Source organism: Anolis sagrei, chromosome 10 (assembly GCF_037176765.1).
Source record: "Anolis sagrei isolate rAnoSag1 chromosome 10, rAnoSag1.mat, whole genome shotgun sequence".
NCBI lineage: Eukaryota > Metazoa > Chordata > Lepidosauria > Squamata > Dactyloidae > Anolis > Anolis sagrei.
Genome location: NC_090030.1, coordinates 14,016,951 through 14,032,144, shown reverse-complemented (window position 1 = coordinate 14,032,144; position 15,194 = coordinate 14,016,951). Strand labels below are relative to the sequence as shown.

At 40.5% G+C, this 15,194-nt stretch overlaps 1 protein-coding gene across 1 annotated transcript in view; it reads left to right on the top strand.

Moving 5' to 3' along the window:
- The window catches only part of CHM (CHM Rab escort protein), a 92,169-nt gene that overhangs the window by 44,659 nt on the left and 32,316 nt on the right, over positions 1–15,194 (top strand). Inside the window, exon 9 of the mRNA XM_060756276.2 lies at positions 11,732–11,809. Within this exon, the coding sequence (XP_060612259.2) occupies positions 11,732–11,809 (78 nt within the window). The remainder of the gene's footprint in view (positions 1–11,731; positions 11,810–15,194) is intronic.

Sequence of the window (15,194 nt, the reverse complement as noted above, 5' to 3'; positions counted from 1 at the left end):
TCCTAAGTTTCAGGGACTCTGCAGATAGGTGGTTTCTTTTGGCTGCAATCATAGGGCAAGCCACCTGTCAATTATAGTTAGGTTCCCTGGTCCCGCCCCCTTTTTGGGTTTTAGAAGGAATAGGAGCCATTTTGGGTTCAGTCCACACAGAGAAGCCTTTCATGCAGGACATAATACCAAGAGCTCCTGTAGAAAGCTTCGTCTTCTATGGCTTGGCCGGGGAGTTATACAGCCCACAGCTTGGCCAGGGTTGTACAGCCCTATAGCTTCTTTGCTGAGGGACTTCAGCCAGCCACCACGGAAACCTGAATTCTTTTCCCCCTGGAAGTCTACAAAGCTCTGCTTGGTAAGAGTCACTCGCGGAAGCCAGAAGCAGTTGGTACCGGGTGCAGGGGCTCCACGCCAACAGAGGCAAAGACCGACTGCCCAGATTAGAAGTTAAGGATCTCCCCATTAGTTACAGTTACAGTTATGAAGATAGTGCCTGTTCCCTGTGGACAAGATTGAGAGAGAGCCAATAGACTGTTAAGAAAGCCTTAAAGTACCTGTTTGTTTTCATTAATAAAGAACTTTGTTGAACCTTTAAGCAATCTAAAGACTCTGTTTTAAGGAAATCCAAGGGCCTTTAATCTGAGGCAGCCCCGGTGTCCTATTAGTCACACTGAATTTATGTCCTGTCTACAGGCCCAGCGTGCGACAGCACAGTACCTGCTCTCTTTAGCAGAGAAAGCTGTAGTTCTAATAAAATGACAACTCTGAGGAATCCATGGCACTTTGAACTGTAGCAGTTGAAATGGCGTTAAACTGCACTATACAGTGTACTTTTGAACACACTATTAAACATTTCCATAGAGATTATTCTCAGTGGACCAAATAGTTAAGGGAGCCAAGATGTTAAGCTAGGTAAAGGTTTCCCCTTGACGTTAAGTCTAGTGATGTCCGACTCTGGGGGTTGGTGCTCATCTCCATTTCTAAGCTGAAGAGCCGGCGTTGTCTGTAGACACCTCCAAGGTCATGTGGCTGGCATGACTGCATGGAGCGCTGTTACCTTCCCGCCAGAGCAGGAATAATAATAATAATAATAATAATTATTATTATTATTATTATTTATACCCCGCCACCATCTCCCCAATGGGGACTCGGAGCGGCTTACGTGAGGCCAAGGCCAAACACAAATTGCAGCAGCATAAAACCAAAAACGCAACCCGAAAACGCAGACAGTAAACAATAACATCATAAGTACGCAAAACAAATGAAAACATAACAGTATAAAATTACAATAAACACAATCACAGTGACAATGGTTGGGCTACATATAAAATTAAAAAAACTGATTAAAACTAATTAAAATTCGAGTGAGATAAGGAAGAAGCCGGTTATTTGCAGAGGAGCGCTCATTATAACAGAGGTTGTGGAGTCAAGTACCTATTAAACTACTCACATTTGCATGTCTTCAAACTGCTAGGTTGGAAGAAGCTGGGGCTAACATTGGGAGCTCAGTCCGCTCCCCGGATTCGGTTTGAATCCAACGGTTCATTGACCTTTCCCTCATCAAGTTCAGCAGCTCAGCGGTTTTACCCACTGCACCACCAGGGGCTAGAATCATGTAAATGGGTTTAAATCTTCATTCAGCCACCCAGTGTTTCTAATATTGTTGTGTGCCTTAGAGGTATTTCCAATTTATAAAACAGGGTTTTCTTGGCAAGATTTCTTGAAAGAGGATTTAAAATAATAATAATAATAATAATAATAATAATAATAATAATATTTTATTATTTGCCTTTGCCATTCTCTGAGGCTGAGAGAGTGTGACTTGCCTTGGGCAGATCACCTTATGTACGTTTGGCAGAGACGAGAGACAGAGCCTTCTTGGTGGTGGCCCCTTGGCTATGGAACGCCCTCCCTATAGATATTAGATTGGCCACCTCCCTTTTAACATTCCGGAAAAAAGTCAAGATGTGGCTTTTTGAACAAGCGTTTCCAAATGCAGAGTAAATGACTTATGAAAATGGAACAACGATAATGAGACTGGACAATGTTTTTAACAAGGAGACACTATATATATGAATATAAATATATATGAATTTATATTTTATTGATTTCTTCGGCTTAGAAATGGAGATGAGCACCACCCTCTAGAGTTGGACACGACTGGACTCAGTGTCAGGGGAACCTTTACCTTAATGCTCCTGCATTTTAGCACTACAGTGTTTCTTGTAGTACTATTACTACAAGATAGTATTTTTTTTTAATTCTGTGTTGGCTGTCTTAATGTGTAATAAATGGACGCCTGTATTCACCATCTACTCTTGGATCTAAGACAGTACAGTAGTCCTCCTGTTGCCACCCCAAAGCCCCTTTCCATCCATGTAACATTACTATTTTAATTAAAGAAAACAACCAATGTGAGGAAGTTACTTTCGGTGAAATGTAATGAAGATTTATTTTCGGGAGTGACCTTCACTGTATTAGCTCCAGCGGTAATCAGTAGAATTAATAGAATAATCAAATTATATACAAACTCATAAATCATGGCGAACGTGCTGTCAAAAGTTCAGCCATTAATAGGCCCTATTGTTTTGCAGCTGTATCCGAAATTGCAGCTGCCGATTCTTTGCTTTGATAGGAATTGAAATGGCATTTGATGTTTCGGGGGGGGGGGGGGGATGGGTGGGGCTAATAAGGCCCCAAATTTTCACAACTGTTAATTTAGCTGTAATGCAGGTTGATGTCAGCGGGGCAAAGTTGAGCCGGAGTGCAGAGCAGGCACCGTCTTTCAGCGGAACCTGAATTATTGGCAGAGACAGTAGCTAGTTAATTAGAGGAGGATCAGTTTAAACGTCTGTCGTTTAGGGTTAATAGTATCAGAGTTACCTTGTACTTTGGTTCCAAGCCAAGGCGTCTCGAATATACACACGCGTAATGTAAAAAGATCACAAAAGAAAAAATAATAATCGTATTGGTCTGGTGCTTTTTCCCCCCATTTAAATTTCAGTTGCTTTCGCACCCTGTAAAAGAAAACTGGATAATTCAAAGTGCATCTTCTGTCTGTTTAGTGTATTTATTTATTTTTGTACTTATCTACTGACAATAGACTCAGGGTGGTCGGATATTTAATGTAACGGCATGTAGAGCTTTGACAAATTGCTTTCGGGGACTCCGATTCTCATAATTCCCAGCAAAACGGCTACACAGACTGGGAGATTCTGGGAGTGGTAGAACAAGTTAGGTAACAAGTTGGATTGCTGTGAGTTTTCTGGACTGTATGGCCATTTTATCATGTGCTATTCTAATAATATAATATCATTTAATCTATATAAATAAATATGTAATGTTCATTTGTGGGATTAACATAACTCAAAAACCACTGGATGAATTGCCGCCAAATTTGACCACAAGACACCTACTAACCCAAGGAGCGACCATGACTAAAAAAATGATTTTGTCATTTGGGAGTTGTAGTTGCTGGAATTTATAGTACACCTACAATCAAAGAGCATTCTGAACTCCACCAATGATGGAATTGAACCAAACGTGGCACGCAGAACTCCCATGACCAACAGAAAACACTAGAAGGGTTTGGTGGGCATTGATCTTGAGTTTGGAAGTTGTAGTTCACCTACATTCAGAGAGCACTGTTGATCTGGACCAAACTTGGCACTATTCCATATGCCCAAATATGGAATTTATAGTACACCTACAATCAAAGAGTATTCTGAACTCCACCAATGATGGAACTGAACCAAACGTGGTACACAGGACTCCCATGACCAACAGAAAACACTAGAAGGGTTTGGTGGGCATTGACCTTGAGTTTGGGAGTTGTAGTTCACCTACATCCAGAGAGCACTGTGGATCCGGACCAAACTTGGCACTATTCCATATGCCCAAATATGGAATTTATAGTACACCTACAATCAAGGAGCATTCTGAACTCCACCAATGATGGAATTGAACCAAACTTGGCACGCAGAACTCCCATGACCAACAGAAAACACTAGAAGGGTTTGGTGGGCATTGACCTTGAGTTTGGGAGTTGTAGTTCACCTACATCCAGAGAGCACTGTGGATCCGGACCAAACTTGGCACGAATATCCCATATGCCCAAATATGAACACAGTTGGAGTTTGGGGAAATTGACCTTGACATTTGGGAGTTGTAGTTACTGGGATTTATAGTTCACCTACAATCAAAGAGCATTCTGAATCCCACTAACTACAGAATTGGGGCAAACTTCCCACACAGAACCCCCATGACCAACAGAAAATACTTAAGGCCATCCAGCCCAACTCCTTTCACTGGAGCAAGAAAACGTAATCAAAGCCCTCCTGACAAAGAGCCATCCAGCCATAGAGATAGATAGATTCACACACAGAGAGATATAGTGTCAGAGATTTGAAAGGGACCCCTAAAGAAGGACAATAATATGTTGCATGTTCCAGAGCAGGCAAACCAGACAATTTCCACATCAACACTGACAAAGAAACAGCAAGAAATACTGTTTGCCCACAAGCAAAAACGAATTATATATATTAGAAATCAACACCTTCTCATTATTTTCCAGATCACTAGACAGGGCCACAGAAACGTGTGGCAGGGATGGCTAGTATACTACTACTACTAATAATAATATGATATTATAAGTATATATTTATATTACATGTAATATTACTAATAATATTACAATATAATGGTATAATATACAATATAGTAATATTTAATACTGATATTGTACTATGCTAATAATATAATATATTGTTTGTACATATATCTTGTAAGCTGCTCAGAGTCCCCATCAGGGTGAGAAGGGCGGCATATAAATGGCGTAAATAAATAAATATTAGCCTCCCAGTGTAGGCGGTACCTAAATTTCTTACTTGACAGATGCACCTGTCTTTCAGGCTGCAAAGGTCAACAGCAAGCTACACAAATTGGTCAGACACTCACTCCGACCCAGGCTGGTTTCGGACTCATGGCCCTTCGGTCAGTAGTGATCTTAATGCAGCTGACTCCCAGCCAGCTGCGCCACAGTCCCGGTGCATGTTCCAGAAGCATTCTCTCCTGACGTTTCGCCCACATCTATGGCAGACATCCTCAGAGGTTGTGAGGTCTGTTGGAAACTAGGCAAGTGGGGTTTATATATCAGTGGAATAATGTGCAGGGTGGAAGAAAGAACTCTTGTCTGCTTGAGGCAAGTGTGAATGCTGCAATTGGCCACCTTGATTAGCATTGAATGGCCTTGCAGCTTCAAAGCCAGGCATCCTCAGAGGTTGTGAGGTCTGTTAGAAACAGGACAGTAAATAAAGAGCAACACTAAAAAACAGGAGAATTCCAGATAATGGGGACCAGCTAACACCCCCAACAAAGAATTCCCCCAGGCAGCAACCAGCCAGGCTTTGAAGCTGCAAGGCCATTCAATGCTAATCAAACTGGCTAGTTGCAACATTCACATTTGCCTCAAGCAGACGAGAGGTCTTTCTCCAGCTCTGATCATTCCACAGTTATATAAACCTCACTTGCCTAGTTTCCAACAGACCTCACAACCTCTGAGGATGCCTGCCATAGATGTAGGTGAAGAGTCAGGAGAGAATGCTTCTGGAACATGGCCATACAGCCCAGAAACTCGCAGCAACCCTGTGATTCCAGCCATAAAAGCCTTCAATAAAACATAGGTACAATTTCTTACATTTTCTATCACAGCTATGGGAGCAAGCAGATCTATGTGCCAGGCAACCCGGTGCTCCATTTTATGTTTCCGTTACAGTTGGAAATTCCCTATAAAGTAATGGCTAGAGCAGTGGTGGGGATTCCGGCCCAGGCTACGTGTCCAAACGTATCTTCCCCTACAAACTAACTAGGAGACTAAAATCATCTGGGAAGGCCCTGCTCTCGGTCCCCTCACAAGTACAGCTGATGGGGACAAGAGACAGGGCCTCCTCAGTGGTGGCCCCTCGGTTGTGGAACTCCCTCCCTAGCAACATCAGATCAGCCCCTTTTCCACTAGCCTTCAGGAAGAGAGTCAAAACCTGGCTCAGGGAGCAGGCTTTCGAAAATTAAGGCAACACAGTATTCCGAATATAGAATTATGTGCAATTTGACCTTAGAATGGCCTTAGACCTTGAACTCTGAATGCATTTTAATCATGTCTAATATGTTGTAATTTTAAACTATTGGACCGCAAGTCCCATTGTTCCTCACTCGCAGCTCTGACAACCTCCCCTTTCCTAGGTGTGTTGTGTCTTGTTGTTTCAGAGTAAGTCAGAAGGACTATCTCTGGTTGAGCACTTTTTCTTTAATTTTTATTTTGTTAAGTTGGCTGCTTTTTAAAAAGCCCTGTTTTTAATTTTTTTCTAGTTTTGAAAAAAAAATCCAGGTTCCATTTGTTGATTCAGCTGGATGCAAAGGAGAAACCCCTTCCTGACTAATGTAATTGAAAAAGTGGCCATGTGTTGTTGCTTCTGTTGTTGTGAGATCATTGCTTGCTGCTTTATTGTGCCTGACAAACATTTGCCTAATAAATATGTCTGTTTAGCTCGATGTGCTGAATTGCAAAACACCCTGTCTGCAGCTATGCGAACAAACATGTCTAATTGATCTGCTATTTGCTCTTTATTTCATTTCCATTACGAAAAGCAGAAGGACTTCCCTTCGCTTCGGCGCCCCTCGATTTCTCCGGCGTTCTCTCCCTTGTGCCTTTCTTTGCAGCTGTGAACTTGCTGCATTTTTGCATTTGGTGACCTTTCTTTGAATCGAGAGAGAATCCTTTTATTTTTGAAAAAAAACCACACACGCACAAAGGCATCGCTCAGGCATCTGCCATTATCATTTATTGCTTTTGAATGAACCTGATTTTTGTTGTGAAGCCATAGACATATGGATGTAGAAGCAGTTGCATGAACACACTACAATCAAACTTGGAAGGGGATAGAGCAATGGTTTTCATCCTGTGGGTCCCCAGGTGCTTTGGCCTACAACTCCCAGAAATCCCAGCCAGTTTACTAGCTGTTAGGATTCCTGGGAGTTGAAGGCACAATTCAAAGTGTTGGTTTTGGCCTATAAAGCCCTTAATGGTTCTGGACCAGTTTACTTGTCCGAACGTATCTCCCGCTACGATCCACCTAGGGCCCTAAGATCATTGTTCCAATCGCGTTTGACGGGGGTGAGGGACAGGGCCTTTTCTGTGGTGGTCCCCCAGCTATGGAACTCCCTCCCGAGCGAAATTAGATGTGCTGCATCCCTCTTGATCTTCCGGAAACAAGTAAAATCCTGGCTGTGGGATCAGGCCTTTGGAGAGTAGGCTGACCTACTGACGTGTTGACTTATATAGAACTGATGGTGTCAGAACTCAGATGCCTTAAAGAGCCAGACTCAAGAGTATGTCCACAAGAATAGTTTATTAATACAAAGCAAAAGGACTCTGAGACACTTATTTCAGTGTCCCTGGTCAAAACTCAAAAGTAGCAGCAAGTTTCATCTTAAAAAACAAAATAAAGCAATAATCCGGATTATCCAGAGAAAAGATCCAGATTAAACTGAATTGCTTCCAAAGTCATGCAAAACAACACAGCAAATGAAGGACGAACAAAGATCCGTGAAGCAAGAGCCGTAGTCAAATGAAGTCTGAGGTCGAAGAAAGCCAAGTCCGAAGTTGCGAGGTTCCAAAGTCCACGTAGGCAGCGTCGTCGTCAAAAGCAGTCCGAAGTCAAGGAAGGGGAAATCCGCACTCACGAGAATTCAAGCCGAGTTGTAACACAAATGGAAAGCGCAACCTGCAGATCCAGGACCCAAGCCCAACACAAAAGCAGCAGTGACAAAACCCAAGGCACGAAACCAATACTTTGCCTTCTGCAAAGATCTTTCATTTCAGTGCTTACTTTTATCTTACACCTCATCATCCAATTATGAGACTGTGCTCTGGCACCACAAGATGCAGAGCCAACCTCAAGAAATGGGGCCACAAAGTGGAATCCACGACATGCGAGTGTGGAGAAGAGCAAACCACTGACCACCTGCTGCAATGCACCCTGAGCCCTGCCACATGCACAATGGAGGACCTTCTTGCAGCGACACCAGAAGCACTCCAAGTGGCCAGATACTGGTCAAAGGACATTTAATCAATTACCAAACTTGTAAATTTTGTGTATTGTCTGTTTGTTTGTTTTGTTCTTTTAGAAATGTAATACAATTGACTGATATTGTCTCCTGTCTATATAAAGTGTAAAGGTTGTAGTAGTAGCACTAGTAGTGGTAGTATTCTGCTTCCGCAGTGTTAAAGGTAAGGATAAAAGTTTCCTCTGACATTAACTCTAGTCGTGTCCAGTTCTGGGGGTTGGTGCTCAAAAGCTGAAGAACGGTCATTGTCTGTAGACACCTCCAAGGTCATGTGGCTAGCGACTGCATGGAGCGCCATTACATTCCCACAGAAGGTGGTACCTATTGATCTACTCACATTTGCATGTTTTCAAACTTCTAGGTTGGCAGAAGCTGGGCCTACAGCGGAGCTCACTCCACTCCCTGGATTTGAACCACTGACCTTTTGGTCAGCAAGTTCAACAGCTCAGCGGTTTAACCCGCTGAGCCACCAGGGTGCCCATCACACCTGTCTATCATGTGTTATATCATTTATTATTTATTAACTTTATTTATACCCCACTAACATCTCCCGAAGGAATTGGTGGGGCTTATAAAGGCCAAGGCCCTCAATAAAACAACAACATAAATACAACAATAAAACTCATAAAGCAAAACAATAAACATTAAAGCAATAACAATAAAACATTAAAACTTTATATATATGCTATGTAAATGACTCCACCTAAGGATGGAGGGGCCACGGTGGCACAGCAGGTTAAACCACTAAACTGCTGAACTTGCTGATCGGAAGGTTGGCGGTTTGAATCTGGGGTGCGGGATGATCTCCCGCTGTTAGGCCCATCTTCTGCTAAGCCAGCAGTTCAAAAACCAGTGTGAGTAGATCAATAGGTCCTGTTTTTCAAGAAGGTAATGGTGCTCCACGCATTCATGCTGGCCATGTGACCGTGGAGGTGTCTATGGACAGCGCCGGCTCTTCGGTTTAGAAATGGAGATGAGTACAACCCCCCAGCATCGGACATGGCTAGACTTAATGTAAGGGGAAACTTTTATACTACTACTACTACTACTACTACTAATAATAATAATAATAATAATAAATAGAATTTACATTTCTTGCCTTCTGATCCTGCTTATTGTGAGTGAAACTTTGTGACTTGGTTAATCTTTTACAGGTGTAATAACAAACTTTTAGCCACAATTTCCCAAAGGAGGGGGACTACAATAGAGGAATGGTCCCTGCTGTTCAGGATTGGTGCCCACTTTGCTAAAGATTGCTAGTGGGGAGCCAGAATCAGATTAACACCCTCACAGTGAACACTCTCTCTTTGTTTAATAAAATAACATTTTTAAGTGAGACGGTGTGGCCAACATTGTTTGTGATCTAATAGGTTTTTATGGTTAATTAACCTGTATTGGGTTTGTTTAAAAGATGTCAGATGAGATGTTAATTGACTTTTGCAATGTAGCTTCTATGCATATTTACTTAGAAGACGTTGCCGGGTTTCTACACATTATGATTGATTAATCCAGGATTTCTAGTTTAAAGTGACACCCAAATATACTAAGATGTTCATTGTGGGCCACATCTACAATGCCAAATAATGCTATTTCAGAATATAGAATAACTGCATTGAACTGGATTACGTGACAGTGTAGACTCATATAATCCAGTTTAATCTGAATTACCATATATACTTGAATATAAGCAGAGATTTTCAGCCATTTTTAAGGTGAAAAAGCACCCTTCGATTTATACTCAAGTCAAAGTTATTTATTATTTTCTTCTGTTTTTGTTATTATTGTTACTTTATTATTGTTGTTATTACATGTATTCTTTTACTCTATTATTATTATAACATTTATATCATTTTACTCTATTTTATTACATTTATTACTTACTCTATTTTTTATTATTACATTTATTACTTTACTCTATTTATTGTTATTACATGTATTATTTTACTCTATTATTATAACATTTATATCATTTTACCCTATTATTTTTATTACATTTATTATTTTACTCTATTTTATTGTTATGATTACATTTATTATTGTTGTTATTACATGCATTATTTATTTTATTCCATTATTATTATAACATTTATATCATTTTATCATTTATATCATTTTATTCTATTATTTTATTACATTTATTATTTTACTCTATTTTTATTGTTATTATTACATTTATTATTGTTATTACATGTATAACATTTAATGACTGTGTTATATATTGACTGATTAATTGTGATAAATGTTGATTGCTGTTTTTATATGTACATGTACTCTATGTAGGCATTGAATTGTGCCTTTTTGTAAGCCGCCCTGACTCCCCACTTGGGGGTTGAGAAGGGCGGGGTAAAAGTAACTGAAATAAATAAATGTATTATTTTACTCTATTATTATAACCTTTATATAATTTTACTCTATTATTTTTATTACATTTATTATTTTACTCTATTTTATTGTTATTATTACATTTATTATTTTACTCTATTATTGTCACTATTACATAAATGTAATAGTATATGTTGTTATTATTACATTTATTTTTTACTCTATTATCATTACTACATTTATTATTATACTCTATTAATACTGTTACTACATTTTCATTACTTTACTCTGCTATTATTATTTTTATTACATTTATTATTTTACTCTTTTTAATATTATTGGAAGGATACGTGAGCATATTTACATTGAAGAAGGTTATAATAATGGTTTAATCAGTGTTGGACAGTCTTATCGTTAATTATAGTTTTATGCAAATATTCAAAAACATTTATCCTACTGATGCCTCAATTAATGTATTTTTATCTATTTTTATTTTTAAATTTGCCAAGAGCTGCTGCATTTCCCACCCTCAGCTTATACTCAAGTCAATACATTTTCCCAGGTTTTTTGTGGTAAAATTAGGTGTCTCGGCTTTTGTTAGGATCGGCTTATACTTGAGTATATACGGTATATTTATTTATTTACTTTACTTATATACCGCTGTTCTCAGCCCGAAGGCGACTCACAGCGGTTCACAACAAATACGAACAGCAAAAATTCAGTGCTACAGTATAAAAACAGTTAACAACCTAACACATTACACAATTAATAAACAGTTACTACAATACCCATTCACTGTCGTCTCATCATCAAAAACATGTTTCAGATTCGTCATCCATTGTTCCATTCCAGTGTTCATTAACCAATCATTGCACTAATTATTCTAACGCCTGCTCAAACAACCAGGTCTTCACTTTTTTGCGGAATACCATTAGAGATGGTGCTAGTCTAATGTCCGTAGGAAGGGCGTTCCACAGCCGAGGAGCCACTACATTCTAAGACGATATAGATAAAACTATGGGATTCTCCTGGGGAAAGCTTTAATTGGGTTTATGGTTTTAAGCAACTTTTAATGTGAATATAAGTGATTTTAATGTTTGCATATATTTATGGTTTTATGTCCCAGCATTGAATGTTTGCCGTATATATGTTGTGAGTCCCCTTCGGGGTGAGAAGGGCAGAATATAAATGTTTTAAATAAATAAAGGAGTGAAGCTCAGCTGCCTTGTTTTTATCAAATACAGGTTTGAAACAATAGGATAGGAATCCGCTAAATGTAACTTCTGATGTCTTTTAGGATGTGTGCCGTGTTTGGTGGCATTTACTGCCTCCGCCACTCCGTCCAATGCCTCGTTGTGGACAAAGAAACCAGAAGGTAAGGACTGCATGAAGTAACCTTCTCTCCTCCTTAAATCCATACACACACACACACACACACAAACCTCCTGCAAGATGAAAAATGCTGGAGTCAATTTTTTAAAAATGGTTCTTCAAAGATCTTCCTCGGTATTAATAACACATCAACCTTGATTAAAAGTAATTTGTGTGTAGGTCCTCCAGAACAAGGAAAGTGGGTTTAGAATATAGAAACTAAATTAATTTCCTTGCGATATTACCGCAGCCTCCTGATCACCCAAGCTTGGAAGACAAATCATTTCGGTTGCCGGGGGTTTGGTGATGAGTGATGTTAGTTTTCCTTGTGGCCTTACCTACTCTAATTGATTTTCATCAGATGACAACAAAGCCCTCTGTTATTGCATTTTTAAAAATGAAGCTCACCTAAAGACTCATCAGATTAATCTTTGCTGATAATGCATGTCACTCTAAGAGAAAGGGCTTTAATGAGTTTTTAGGTAGATTGTTGTCATAAACTATGCTGCCCTCTTACCCTAGGATGAATTCTTTTTACAACAGTAGCAGGCCTCTGGACAACTTCGCAAAGTTGGAACGGTATATTAAAAGATATTCAAATACATGAGACAAAATTTCAAACTCAATAAACATAGAATGTGGTTTTAAAATTTGTAGTAATCTTCAAGGTGATGAGCGGAGTGCTGAAGGGTTCCGTCCTGGGCCCGGTCCTGTTCAATAATAATAATAATAATAATACTTTATTTATGTTAAAAATATACTTACTTACTTAGGCGATCCCTCGTTGGACGAGTAAGATGGTCTTCCGTTATGGGTTTCCTTGTGGGTCCGGATGTGGCTGTGGAGCCCTATTCTTGCTCTGCATCTTCTTCCGCAGTGAGGGCATTGGTTTCCAGGTGGAAGGCGGTCCTGGTCGGAGTTGGCTTGACGCGCCTTCCTCCTGGCACGTTTCTCTCTTTCACCCTCCACTCGTGCCTCCTCAAATTCTGCAGCACTGCTGGTCACAGCTGACCTCCAGCTGGAGCGCTCAAGGGCCAGGGCTTCCCAGTTCTCAGTGTCTATGCCAGAGTTTTTAAGGTTGGCTTTGAGCCCATCTCCAAATCTCTTTTCCTGTCCACCAACGTTCCGTTTTCCGTTCTTAAGTTCAGAGTAGAGCAACTGCTTTGGGAGATGGTGGTCAGGCATCCGTGTGATCCAATACAACAGCCAGCAGAGTGTCTGCTATGACTCATCTTGTTGTGTTTCAAATAATAATAATAATAATAACAACAACAACAACAACAACAACAACAAACTTTATTTCTACCCCACCACCATCTCCCTGATGGGGACTCGGAGCGGTTTATGTGGGGCCAAGCCTGGACAGCATAATACAGCAATAAAATCAAAACATATACAACAAACAACAACAACATCATCAAAGTGACATTTAAAAAAACATTCCAGTAAACACAATCACGGTAATAAAGACAACAACAACAATAAAACTTTATGTATAGCCCGCCACCATCTCCCCAAGGGGACTCAGGGCAGCTTACACTAGGCCAAGCCCAACAACACATCAGTAAACAACAAAGTAGCTAGCAAATAAAACAGTACAATTAATATAACTCACATATAAGCAATAACACACAAAGTTTAAAACCTTATGTCCGGGCCAGATGTAATAGACTAAAATTTTAAAATAAACACTGGGTGTGAACAGAGGTAAGATGTATCCAAGAATGAGGGTTTTAAAAGATAATGTAGGGAGACCAACCCAACGGGTAGTTAAAGTGCTTCTGAGGATATTTTGCGAGGAATTGGTCAGAGCAGTGCATTGTTTCCTTTATTCAGGGAAGGCACACTGGAACAGCCACGTTTTGAGGCTCCTCCTAAAGACTACCAATGTGGGGGCTTGTCTGATATCCTTGGGGAGTGAGTTCCAGAGTCGGGGGGCCACCATAGAGAAGGCGCTCTCCCTTGTCCCCACCAATCACGCCTGCGAAGGGTGCGGGAGCGAGAACAGGACCTCTTCGGATGATCAAAGAGATCACGTGGGTTCAACATCTTTATTAATGACTTAGATGAAGGGTTAGAAAGCATGACCATCAAGTTTGCAGACGACACCAAATTGGGAGGGAGACCTAATACTCCAGAAGACAAGAGCAGGATTCAAAACAATCTTGACAGATTAGAGAGATGATGGGCCAAAACTAACAAAATGAAGTTCAACAGGGACAAATGTAAGATACTCCATTTAGGCAGAAAAAATGAAATGCAAAGATACAGAATGGGGGACGATGCCTGGCTCGAGAGCAGTTCGTGTGAAAAAGATCTTGGGGTCCTCGTGGACAACAAGTTAAACATGAGCCAACAATGTGGTGCGGCAGCTTAAAAAGCCAATGGGATTTTGGCCTGCATAAATAAGAGTATAGTGTCTAGGTCCAGGGAAGTCATGTTACCCCTCTATTCTGCCTTGGTTAGACCACACCTGGAATATTATGTTCAATTCTGGGCACCACAGTTGAAGGGAGATATTAACAAGCTGGAATGTGTCCAGAGGAGTACGACTAAAATGATCAAGGGTCTGGAGAACAAGCCCTATGAGGAACGGCTTAAGGAGCTGGGCATGTTTAGCCTGAAGAAGAGAAGGCTGAGAGGAGACATGATAGCCATGTATAAATATGTGAGAGGAAGCCACAGGGAGGAGGGAGCAAGCTTGATTTCTGCTGCCCTGGAGACTAGGACACGGCACAATGGCTTCAAACTACAAGAAAGAAGATTCCATCTGAACATGAGGAAGAACTTCCTGACTGTGAGAGCCGCTCAGCAGTGGAATTCTCTGCCCCAGAGTGTGGTGGAGGCTCCTTCTTTGGAAGCTTTTAAACAGGGGCTGGATGGCCATCTGTCAGGGGTGATTTGAATGCAATATTCCTGCTTCTTCGCAGAATGGGGTTGGACTGGACGGTCCATGAGGTCTCTTCCAACTCTATGATTCTAGAGGGGACAATGGTCTGAGTCAAAGTAAGCTTTCGCTATTGGAGTTTGCATGACCATAAGAAACTGTTGAGTCAGGCAGATTGTTGTTGGAGGACGGTTTATAGACGTTAAATGTCTCCTTCTCATATTTATCTTTCCAAGCTATAGAGTCCTGAATTGTTATAGATGATGTTTATATCCTCTAACAAGTGTGTGTTTCTTCTTTTATACCTTGGGGGCAAAATGCTGATGGGGAAAAACCCAAGAAAAGCAAAAATTACAGATACATACCTCTTCTAGTTCAAATAAAAGCTTTCTTTTCCTAGTGCTTTCAGATAGCCATCCAATTTGTTGTCGGCTTTCTTCCCAAATGAGAATCTCGTCATGACTTTTGCCTTGAGGGGGATGAAAATTGAATTTCCCTCCCT